Source organism: Bicyclus anynana, chromosome 8, assembly GCF_947172395.1.
Source record: "Bicyclus anynana chromosome 8, ilBicAnyn1.1, whole genome shotgun sequence".
In the NCBI taxonomy this organism is placed as follows: Eukaryota; Metazoa; Arthropoda; class Insecta; order Lepidoptera; family Nymphalidae; genus Bicyclus; species Bicyclus anynana.
Window position 1 is genome coordinate 1,878,551 of NC_069090.1, and position 13,142 is coordinate 1,891,692.

Sequence of the window (13,142 nt, forward strand, 5' to 3'; positions counted from 1 at the left end):
TTAAGGTTTTTTATTGCAAAAAGTTACATAGAAAATAATATTAATCAATCAGACAGTTGAACAACATAACTGCTCAGTTAGTTCTAGTAAGTTCGAATACTGGCCTCGAGGCAGTTGTTAAAAAGGTCATTACCAAAAAAAACCAATTAGTCGGAAGTGCGAATTTGTATCTGTCAAGTATACACGTTTGTCTGTTATTTTTACATACTATATAACTTGCCCTCACTTACTGACTGACTCACTGACTTACTACCTTCCTACAACCCTTTGTGGGTCTTGGTCTCCTCTACCACTTTCATTTCCTCCATTCATTTCTATTCCTTGCATTTTTTTCCCACTCAATTTTTTTGAATTTTTTGCAGGTCCTCTTTAACACACTCTAGCCATCTATTTTTTAGGTCTTCCTTTTAATTCCAATTCTCCTATTCCTAGATTAAGTAAGACAGTATATAATATCAGTTCTAAAGTTAACATTTACTCTGAATCCGGTTTTGAAACTGTTTTCCAGTTTTACAGTTTCAGTTATGACTAAAATGTGCTCACCTTATTTCATTTTCTTTGTTTCTCTCATTTTTTTCTTTTTTACCAGTTAATAATACTAGTGGGTATGTTCTTTATTTGTGATATTTAAGTTATCTTTTATTTACTGTTCTTCTTTATTTCATGCTGTGTTTATTTGTAACTAATCACAACACTTATAGTGATTTATAATTTAATTACATTTTAATATTTTAGTTAGTGTAAGTGATTGTAAATAAACCTAATAAATAAATAAATAATCTTTCTACCTGTGGTCTCCATTTTGTCATTACTTTAGGCCCTCTAGTATTTGGCATCCTCTCTACGTGCCACTGAAGACGTTGGGCTTTACAATATCGCACTATTGCTTCGTCTTTCACTATAGGTTTTCCAATTCGTGGTTCGTGACTGACTCACTATCTGATTGAATAAAGGTATGCAGCTGACTATATACAGCGGTATTAGGAGACATTATAACTACTCATCATCATTAGCAGCTGATACACCACTACTATACATAAAGCCTTGTTCAGACTACTTTAGCATTTTAGTCCAGTAGCTAAACTACTTGCTACTGCCCAAAGTCATTCGCACTGTATTCGAGTACAGTTGACAATTTTGGTAGGCCAATAGTTCACGAAGTTGTCTGGAAAATAATAATAAAACTTATTGTGTGAGGCGTTATAAATGTGTCTTAACACATTTTTTATTAACTGATTTCCAAAAAAAGAGGAGGTTCTACGTTCGGCTGTATGTATTTTTTTTCTTATGATTGGCAAGTCTATAACTGTCTTGGGGATCTTGTTAAGAAACAGTAATTTTTGGCGTCGACAGAACGAACGAACTGAACCTTCGATGCAGGGAACCCAAACTCCATCGGTTCTTCGAACTATATATATATGCTATATATATATAGTTCGAAGTATATATATATGATATAGATAACGGTATGAAGTTATGACAAAATATACTATATCTATTACATATACTCGTATATACATATATATGTAATGTATAATTTCCGTACATACGTATCTACTCGATAAAAGGGCATTATTATGCATCGAACAAATGAACCCGGCGATAAATCAATGGTAGTAATAGACACTTAATTATGTATATAATTTTATTTAGTTATTTGTTTTGATTACGCCATATTGGAACCGGTCCATGGAGGACTTTGTTCTAGATGTCGTTTAAGGATATGACTAGCAGACGCCGCGCGGTTTCACCCGCGTGGTTCCCGTTCCCGTAGGAAAGCGGGGATAATATATAACCTATAGCCTTTCTCGATAAATGGGCTATCTAACACTGAAAGAATTTTTCATATCGGACTAGTAGTTTCTGAGATTAGCGCATTCAAACAAACAAACTCGTCAGCTTTATAATATCAGTATAGATATGTGTATGTTGTATCTGTTTCCTTTGTCCAGTGGTTGACCTATGTGGCTTCGAATCACGGGGACCTGGGTTTGATTCCAGCTTTTTTATTCCAAAAAATTATCAGTAAAAAATCTCAGGCCGAAGTTGAGTAAGTTGCTGGTGTTACACCCTCGTACTTCAAAGAAACCATCGGACCCTGTAGGGTAGTTTAAAAAAATATAAGTACTATCATCCTATAAGCTCGCCAACCGGCGTTGGAGCAGTGTTGTGGGTCCAAGCTACATATCCTCTCCTCTAAAGAGATACATTGTAATGACCCGTTTAGGCTACCACAGCAGATTCTCACTAATTTTGTTTAGCACTATTATACATATATATAGGTAAACATAAATAGGTAAGTCATACTAGTATACCGATATTAGTATGCATTAATTACAATATAATATATATGTATAATTAACAAAAATCTTCCATTCAGAAATACCCAAGTGAACAGTATCGTGAACTTTGTTTCATTCAAAAAAATCTTATCAGATCATATAACATGTATCTAAATTACTTACATAACGAGAGTAACCTTATACGAAGGCTACTCGTAAGACGTAAAGACAGGCGTCCACAGATCCGCATTGTACGTATGGGACGCGTCGCATTGTGGTAGGCGTCCACAGATTTGCATCGTATGTATCGGACGCGTCGCATTGTCCCGTTACGTACGATGCGGATATGTGGACGCTGATCATAAGGCGGTAACCCAATATACATGAAATAACGAATTTTTAATTTCAATTATTTAAGTAGGTATAAAAGAGTTGGTTTGACGGCCTCCGTGGCGCAGTGGTATGCGCGGTGGATTTAATGAGGTCCTGGGTTAGATCCCCGGCTGGGCCGATTGAGGTATTCTTAATTGGTCCAGGTCTAGCTGGTGGGAGGCTTCGGCCGTGGCTAGTTACCACCCTACCGACAAAGACGTACCGCCGCCGCGTTAACTTGTAAAGAGTAAAAAAAAAGGTCTGTTATCTATCTATATCGTTACTCATAATAAAACTGGTCGAATTCTATACATGTATTCGCAATTTGAGATTTTACTTATACCATTAGTAACACCAAACGTTACCGTGACATAAAGGACGCCAGCGCCATCTAGAATCTATACCTACTTATAATACGAACTCTGTACATTTTGTACATTCTATACATTGAAGATATTTTGAAATTTTTTGTTGGGGGGTACTATATAATCGATACTGAAGTTAAAAATATTTTTTTTCGATTTTTTGTCTGTTTGTCCGTGTTTTTTTGTTATTCGGGCATCACTCTGAAACTACTGAATTTATTCAAATGAAACTTGGCACGGCTTAACACCATAATACGAAGAAGGTAATAGGATACTTTTTATTGCGAAAATAAAATAAAAAGGGGGTGAAATAGGGATTGAAAGTTTGTATGGAAAGTCCTTCATTTTTAGAGTTACAGTTTTAAAAATTTGTTCATAAATCATAAAAAAATATATAATGGGATTCAAATAACCGGATTCAGAGCTTACTCAGTTTTTTTAAGTTATATCTAATAGTTTGGGCGTTAACTAAACCATAATATAATATATTATCAACTATATTCCGCATTTATTACTTCTAACATATGAAAATATATCCACAAATCAAAATCTTCGCCTTATTGGGTGACAGTTTTACCAACGGTTCGTATGATGGCCACTATAAATTAAGACTTGTGGCTAAAATAAACGCCATAAAACTAATACAACCTTCGAGTCTGATCAAATTTATTAATATCAACCCACTGTTGTTTATTAGATTTTTTGTCCCGAGTTTTTTCTAAATCAATGGGTAGTTTTAATAGATTGACAACGTTGTTTGGTGCTTTTAAATAAGCAAATGATTTTTTTTCAATATTTCCTACATTTATTAAAGAAACATATATTACTTGGGACTTTAAAACGTTGCAAAAACATGCTGAAATTTGAACATTTTTTGCAACATAATATTCATATACTTTTTTTATTCTTTACAAGTTAGCCCATAACTACAATCTCACCTGATGGTAAGTTATGATGCAATCTAAGATATAAACTAACTTGTTAGGAGTAGTATAAAAATCCACATCCCTTTCGGTTTCTAAACAACGTATCGTATCGGAACGCTATATCGCTTGGAGGTACGTCTTTGCCGGTAGGGTGGTAACTAGCCAAAGCCTCCCACCAACCAGACCAAACAGAAAACCTCAATCGGCTCAGCCCTGGACCTCCGTCTTATATATCCACCGCGAATACCACTGCGCCATGGAGACCGTTAAGTTGTCATTCTATTTTTAAATGGTCGTTTAGTTTTATCTGACTTAAATTAATTTAGCGTTTTCGTTTGTTCCAGGTTTATTCCTCCTTTTCCTGCTGGGTGTCATCTCATTGGGAATGGGCTTCGTCATATTGTTCTTACATCCATACGACGCGCTATTCCGATGGGTAAGTTAAACTCGAACTTTTAATAAGTATTTTTTATTCAAAATAGGCGCAGGGTTGACCGCAATCTCACCTGCCCCTGTAGCCAAGTGGCACGTCGATTCTCTTTCTACGATCGCAAACGCTTCGAAAACTAGAAAAAAAATATGGGAATGATAGACCTTGATCACGTGACCAGTGATAGAAAATGTCATTTTTACATTTTTCTAGTATTCGAAGCGTTTGCGATCGTAGAAATAGAATCGACGTGCCACTTAGCTACAGGGGCTGCGGTGTGATTCCGCTAATATTCGGAGATGTACCTAATAGTCGCCTATAGTAAGATTTATTTGAACTTGAACTTTATTTCTATGAGATGCCAAAAATAAAATGTCACTAACAACGAAGTTGCCATGGAAATGAGCGATGTTACATCGCTGAAACTTTACAGAATGCAGGAGCAGATGACTATAGATGTGTTGTTAAATGGGACGCTTGACTTCGGCAGAGTATTCTAAGCTATTGCCAACATGCAAAAACACAAACCAGGCTCTAAATTTAGTACAATCTATCAGTGGAAACTTTTTGAAAGTCGGATCATAAATTTTAATTGATGCTTGATCAACCAAACATAAAAGTTTCAAAAGCAGTTCAGCTTTGAATAGGAATTCCAAAAAAATAATTGGTTGCAAAAAAATTAAAATTATCAGTTTTCTTTATTTAATGTTATTGACGGAGATCTCACCTGGATGTTAATGAGGATGCAAGTGGATTAATTTGGACGTACAAGTTTGTTATGATCATGTCTTTAACGGTTTCTACGTAGCATAACAGTAAAATCATTTGATGGTAGGATAGTCACGGTGAATGCCTACCATTAGATCAGACATCAACTAAGAAATAATATATATGTCACCGTTAAATTGTAAAATAGGTTAATTTATACTCTAACTCGCGAAATTGTAAACTGTCGATATATTGTGAACTGAATATTCTGCTTACAATTGAAGGTGTGATTTTTTGGTATATAATCTATCGAAGTGAAACCGTTAGATCACAATCTTAAAACGTCAACTGTCTGAACTGCCCTTGATTGGTCGGCCTTACACTATATACCGAAAAATAACACGTTAAATTATAAGCAATAGGTTCAGTTCACAATTTAGCGACAGTTTATAAACTAGCGAGTTAGATTATACGTCATTTACAATTTAAAGGTAACATATACAATCCTAAATTGAAAAGATGGTTTGGCGCGCCATTTGGCGTTCCGGTGCGATGTCGTGTAGAAACCGAAAGGGGTGTGGATTTTCATCCTACTATATAAGTTAGCCCGCTTCCATCTTAGATTGCATCATCACTTACCATTAGGTGAGATTATAGATAAAGGCTAACTTATATAGAAAAAAAACATAATAACTAAATGCATCAGAGAGTTCGTTGAAATTATAGCTATGTAGAACGCCGGTAGCAAATTATCTGCTGACGAAATTGTAATATTTTAAAATAACTTTACAGAAAGTGGTGCTATCTGACGGAGGAGAAATCTTCGAATCCTGGCGAAAACCGGAAGTGAAGTTGTACACCAGGATCTACCTGTTCAACATAACTAACGCTGAACAGTACATGTCAGGGCAGGACACTAAAGTGAAAGTGAAAGAAGTCGGTCCCTTCGTTTACCGGTAACTTTCTTTTTATCTACGTAATATACTTGTACATACACATTATTATCGCGTCACATTCCCGTAGAGCTAGACCAAGATCTCAAAATACAGTAAACTCCAGAAGGTGATCCTGTCTGTCCACTAAAGCGGAGCGAGCGGAAAAACAGACTAATGCAGAGCGGGGTGGCGTGTTGTCTCTGTTTAAAGAGAGGGGCAAGATTGCGGAGCGGAGTGAGAAAGTAATGCGGAGCCGAGTTGCAGACGTGATTCCCCACTCCGTTTCCCCGCTCCGTTTACCGTTTTTATATGATTTTTTTAAGCAATTTTTTTCTCTTTCCATTTTTTCTATTTCTATTCATAAACTTGGATCACTACTGCTTAAACTTTACTTTGAAGAAAATTGAGATCGAAATCCTGGTCCGTGTTTATAAATAAGGCTGTTGTTTGTTTACAGCGAGGCCTTAGAACACAGCAATGTCACGTTCAATGACAACGGCACCCTCTCCACCATCCCATTGCACCCCCTTATTTGGGAGGAGGAATTGTCGGAGGGGAACAAGGAGGATGACATCTTATATCTACCTCACATCGCTTTACTGGTATGTTATTTTTTTATTTCTCTACTAGCCGACGTCCGCGACTTCGTCCGCGTGAAACTCGACTACCCATAGCCTACCCCTACCCCTACCCTACTCCTACCTACCCCTACCCTACTTTTCTGGTTGATTTTTCACACCTTGTGTCCGAAAAACCCAAATATCTTACGGAACCCTCTTTTTTTTAAATAAAATGTAGCCTATGTTACTTATGGATAATGTAGCTTTCGAATGGTAAAAGAATTTTTAAAATCGGTCCAGTAGTTTTTGAGCCTATTTATTACAATCAAACAAACAAACAAAGTTTTCCTCTTTATAATATTAGTATAGACAATCAGCACTTTATAATCTAAGCAATTAGAATTTTTTAATCCAATAACATTATGGTAAGTAATACGCTAGCGATATGCTTTCTACAATACTCTGAGTGAATCATCATCATATCAGCAGATGGACGTCCGCAGGACATAGGCCTTTTGTAGGGACTTCCAAACATCACGATACTGAGCCACCTGCATCCAGCGAATCCCTGCGACTCGCTTGATGTCGTCAGTCCACCTGGTGGGAGGTCAACCATCACTGAGCTTTCTAGTGCGGGGTCACCATTCCAGCACCTTAGGACCCCAACGTCCATCGGCTCTTTGAAGTATGTCAGCCGCCTATTACCACTTGGTTCTTCTACAGATCTCCTCATTTTTGATTCGATCACGCAGGAACACTCCGAGCATAGTTCGTTCCATCACATCACTGAGCGAATGTCAACTGAAAATCTTGATAATTTAATGTCTAAGAATAGAGGATATGAGCATTTACAGAAAAAAAAATGAAAAATAAACATTACGTTTATTTATTTTATTTAACTAATACCTCTCAAAGCTACGTTGTGTATCTTACATATGGCTACCAATGCTGTTATAAGATGACAAAGATCTGGTCTCCGCAGGCTCTGAGACCTCAACTAGAGTTAAAATATCTAAAATTTTGCAAATATCAGAATTGGGAGTTAGTTTAAAACTATTAATGCAGTGAATTAATACCATTGGGTTAAAATAGGTCACAACGTATATGTATAAAACCTTGTCAAACTAAAATTGCTCGTCGCGCAAATACTCGTGTGAGTATATGGTTTATCAATCTGTGACTATGACTGCAATATTTGCAATCAAAGGTCAGTGACCGCGTCCCAGAAAGCTTTGTGTATCTATGTACCTATGTACCTCACTGTATTGATGCTATATTAATTATATTATATCGATGTATTATCACGATATTTTGTACTAGATTTGTTATGTGCTTACAAAAGCACCGCAAAAATCCAAATCCATCCAAATCTAGTTAGGTACTCCACACAGCGGATTCGAGCCCACACCCTCCGGAATTGAAGGCAGAGGTCATTTCCACTGAGCTATCACGGCTCTCATTTATTAAGTTGTTGTTTTATATATTGTTTAAAATATGACTATTTAAAAGTTGTCCTCCAGTAATCAGCTTTTCAACAATTAGAAATTACATGGTACATATTGAAATAGGAATTATTATTATAAAAATATATTTAAATTCGGAATCAGTTTTTATTTATTTGTAGTACCTATCTACGTACGTAGAAATATTTACAAAAAATACGTTTCTCTCTCTAAGAGTGTCTAAAGTTCATAAATAAGAAAAAATAACTCTTGAATTAAATATATAATGGCCCTATAAATTAAGGTAGGCCCTATAATTTGTAATGAAACTAATTCCTGATAAACAAAATATAAAGGAAGCAGATTATGATTTATTATAACGTATCTATATAATTATAAAAAAATTAATAACCACTACATGATCCACACTGTTACAAATTGAAACAAAATATTGGTGTGAAAAAACAATGATTTATTATAGTATCAAAAAAACATGATATTTCGTGCGTTACTTATAAAATACGCGTAAAAATATTAATGATTTTTTTTGCCTTTTCTAATTAGGTTTGGTTTAACAATTATCTTAGTTTTATTATTTAGACTACCTTCATAAGAAGCCATTGTTAACGGGTGGTAAAGTATTCTCCGGGTATTTCTGCGTGACGGAATTAAAAATAAAGAGATTCACAAAAGAGCTAAAGTTACCCAAGTTAGTCCTAAACAGTAGACCATGTGTGATACACACACACATTTTTATCTATATAGTAATTTTGTTTGTACACTCATACAAATCTTACGATCATTATGACGTACATTAAATCGTACCATTTTGTATGGGGCGTTTTCCAGGGATCCGTGGTAGTGCCGCAAATTTGACCCCTTAAATCCCTGTAGCTCCTAAAGTATTGATGGCAGATGTCCTGTTATTTGTATGTTTGGCTGGTGGGAGGCTTCGGTCGTGGCTAGTTACCATCCTACCGGCAAAGACGTACCGCCAAGCGTATACTTGTAAAGAATAAAAAAAAAGAACGGTAACATTTAAGACAAAACATACTTTTCAATAACAAACAAACCAAAGCATTTATTTTTACTCCTTTTATTTCCGTATGTAATCAAATTTAACGTAATCCTGTTTATTATTATTATTATATTGTCAAGGACGTCAACAAGTCTTTGCGTTTTGCTGATATTTTGCAAGTTTTCGTAATATCCATACTAGAGGGAGGTCATACGACATGCCAATGCGTTTGTATGGAGAGCCGCTTGCTAAGGAATCGGATATGCACTTGAGATTTCCACATCGGCTTACCATTTGAATACATTATTAAAGGTGTCACGCAAAAAGAGTGACTTGCATATTTCATGATGAAATCTTTGAGTAGGTACCTACCTAAACTTCAGCCCTACTCGATGTTTTTGCAATTTACCAACAAATAAATTAAAAATGAAGGTAGAAAACGCATGTCATTTCATATCTTATACATATATTTTAAATTATGTATTGTTTGTTATTCAAAATATATGAACTATATCTTATATTGCTTTTTAATCAAATTTATTTTCATTAATTTAAGAAGAAGGATAATTGACGGACTAAAGAGATAATTCACTTTTACGACTATTACCTATCAAATAGAATAATTATCATCATCATAATCAACCCATATTCGGCTCACTGCTGAGCTCGAGTCTCCTCTCAGAATGAGAGGGGTTAGGCCAATAGTCCACCACACTGGCCCAATGCGGATTGGCAGACTTCACACACGCAGAGAAATAAGAAAATTATCTGGTATGCAGGTTTCTTCACGATGTTTTTCCTCATCGTTTGAAACACGTGATATTTAATTTCTTAAAATAGATTCATCAGGTGAATTATCTCCTGATGAATCTCTTGTTTGTCTTTCCACTCCTCCGAATGGGCTCGACTTATTTTAATGAAATCTATAATTATTAAGAGCTGTGATAGTCCAGTGGATATGACCTCTGCCTCCGATTCAGGAGGGTGTGGGTTCGAATCCGGTCCGGGGCATGCTCCTCTAACTTTTCAGTTGTGTGCATTTTAAGAAATTAAATATCACGTGTTTCAAACGGCGAGGGAAAACATCGTGAAGAAACCTGCATACCAGATAATTTTCTTATTTCTCTGCGTGTGTGAAGTCTGCCAATCCGCATTGGGCCAGCGTGGTGGACTATTGGCTTAACCTCTCTCATTCTGAGAGGAGACTCGAGCTCAGCAGTGAGCCGAATATGGGTTGATAATGATGATGATGATGATGATTATTCCATTTGATAGGTATGAGTCGTAAAAGTTTTTCACCTTGAATGAAAGAAAATATGTCAGAACCACTTTTGCCGGATGAGCCATAGATACGGACATTCATTAAATATTTAAAAAGCGACTTCCTGTTATAAAAAATCACCTGAATTTAAAAGATGCCAACTAATTTAAAATTGTAATTAAATATTGCTAACCTGCATACATGTAGGCACTTAACTCCTGACATGAAGATTTATCGAAATTAGGAAATACTGACTTCAAATACGCGTTAAATATTTAACGATTAATTAAGCACGCATAAATGTTCCTCAATGTTAGACCTTTTTAGTTTTTACATAATATTAAAATACTAGCGGTCGCCCGCGATTTTGTCCGCCCTTAGACCTCTTTAATCAAGCCCGTACAGTAGTATCGCTGTAAAAATGGAGTAACCTATCCCGTTTTCACAACATTTTCCATCACTGCGCTGGTCCTATTGATCGTAGCGTAATGAAAATTATACTATAACCTGCCCAGGAGTATGAAGATTATTTGTACCAAGTTTCATTAAAATCCGTCGAGCAGTTTTTGTTTCTATAACGAACATACAGACAGACAGACAAAAATTTTACTAATTGCATTTTTGGCATCAGTATCGATCACTGATCACTCCCTGATAGTTATTTTGGAAATATATATCATGTACAGAATTGACCTCTCTACAGATTTATTACAAGTAAAGATAGTGGGATTTTCATTGCGAACAAAAGTGAATTGTCTACAAGCGTATTTTTAAATGTTTTCCTTTGTTTATTACGAGAAATTATGTACCCAGTCGCAAGTCCCTTAGCGGCTTAGATCAATTACAATAGGACCTGCCTCGCTAGATGTTACCTCTCTGTCAAAAGTATATACGAGTATGATCACGACCTAAAGTGTATATATAATATATGTACAAACTGCGACTATAATATCGATGTTTCATTGTGTTAAAACTACACATTTACGAGTATGTGCATTACGATTAAAATTTATAGTTGTGTCTAGTATAAGGACACAGGATATATTTATTGGTATTAAATATTTTCAATGTGTGAATTTACCTTGACCTCCTCAAAATCGACTGTCAATTTTGTTGATTAATTTGAGTGCGATACAAATCCAAAGGTAATCCGGTCTGAGCGACGGCAACCCTTCAAAAAACATTTGCCAGCCCTTGACGATCACGACATTTCTGCAACCAGGGCTATAACTGATCGTGTGTTGGTCGCTGCGTGCATGACGACTCGACTAAACTATACGTGAAACGTTTTTGCTGCGGGCAGCGCTGTAGAAACGTGGGTATACTTGATCGTCAATGCCTAGCATCGCCATACACGCAGTGACCAATACACGATCAGTTATAGTCGTGGGTGCTGCAGAAACGTGAGAATATTTGATCGTCAATGGCGTACATTATTAATACAATATTTATAACAAAAATTAAAGATTTAATTTTAGGGGTCTCTAGGGAACCTAGGGGCTAATTCTATTGATTACATTTTGAAGGTTTACGTTCGCATTAAAGTTTCTGGAAAACAAAAATTAAGCTCTTCTTAAGTCTTTATTAAGGTAATTTTTATACACATTAATTGTGATGAATAGGTATATTAGAAGAATAAAAAGCTATAAGTAAGTATTGTATAACTTAATTTATACTTGTAACTAAAGAAATAAGGAAACAATCAAGTTACACGGACCTTAACCCAAATTTGACCCTAGCCAATGCAAAATTCTTTACTACTTCTTGTTTTTAATTTATGACTAAGATATTACGTAAAAAGATAATGATATAGTTATCAGCATGTTTGAATGTTACTACAGGGAAAAAAATACAATTCCCTTGGGAACCATGTGGTTTTCCGGGATAAAAGGTAGCTTATATTATGTTGTGTAATTCTTTGTCACTTCCCTATATTTCTGTGAAAGTCGTAGTAATCTGTTCATTCGGATAAACAGACACACAAGAATTAAAAGTTTGTTTGTGGCTTAGTATCGTATAAAAAACTATAAACATTTGAGAAAACAGTCACTTCAATTTTATTTATATAAAGAGCCGTGAGAACCCAGACTTCTGCCTACGAATCCGCAGGGTGTAGGTTCGAATCCGGTCCGGGGCATGCACCTCCAACTTTTCAGTTGTGTGCATTTTAAGAAATCTAATATCACGTGTCACAAACAGTGAAGGAAAAACATTGTGAGGACCTGCATACCTGAGAATTTTCTTAATTCAACGTGTGTGAAGTCTGCTAATCCGCATTGGGTCAGCGTGGTAGACTATTGGCCCTCTCATTTTGAGAAGAGACTCGTGCTCAGCAGTGAGTCAAATATGCTTTGATAATGATGATGATGATTATGATATCTAGGTATTATTATTTTGTGATGTACTTATTAATGTTGTTCCTAATGATAAATATTATACTGATATAGTATAATATGCCTAATTAAAATGTATATAGGGCCTATTTTTCAGAGGAATTACTGGATTTTTACGATCATAATAACAATTTATCGATCGTAATATGACTGTATATTTTACATTATTTCCCTCTACTACCATTATTATCGACTACAATTCCTTGGTATAAACACATAAAATTTAATATTATAGACTGCAGGTAAACAAATTAAAACCCGAGAAATAACAAACAATACACTTTTTATTATTGTTCTTCGTAATTTATTACGCATTTTGGTTTAAAATCAATTACAATCAGCACGTGGGAAATCTCTCATTTTCCATGGAAAAATATAATTTAAATAATATTTCTTTTGAATTTCTCGAATACATTTTCTCTCTTTTTGGACAATAATTAAACGTTACAT

The 13,142-nt window shown here is 35.4% G+C and overlaps 1 protein-coding gene across 3 annotated transcripts in view; it reads left to right on the top strand.

Moving 5' to 3' along the window:
- LOC112045115 (scavenger receptor class B member 1) overlaps positions 1–13,142 on the top strand; it is a 67,707-nt gene that overhangs the window by 50,307 nt on the left and 4,258 nt on the right. For all 3 annotated transcript variants that reach the window (XM_024081196.2, XM_052882987.1, XM_024081195.2), the window contains 3 exons: positions 4,290–4,381; positions 5,876–6,039; positions 6,476–6,620. In XM_024081196.2, the coding sequence (XP_023936964.1) occupies positions 4,290–4,381; positions 5,876–6,039; positions 6,476–6,620 (401 nt within the window). The remainder of the gene's footprint in view (positions 1–4,289; positions 4,382–5,875; positions 6,040–6,475; positions 6,621–13,142) is intronic.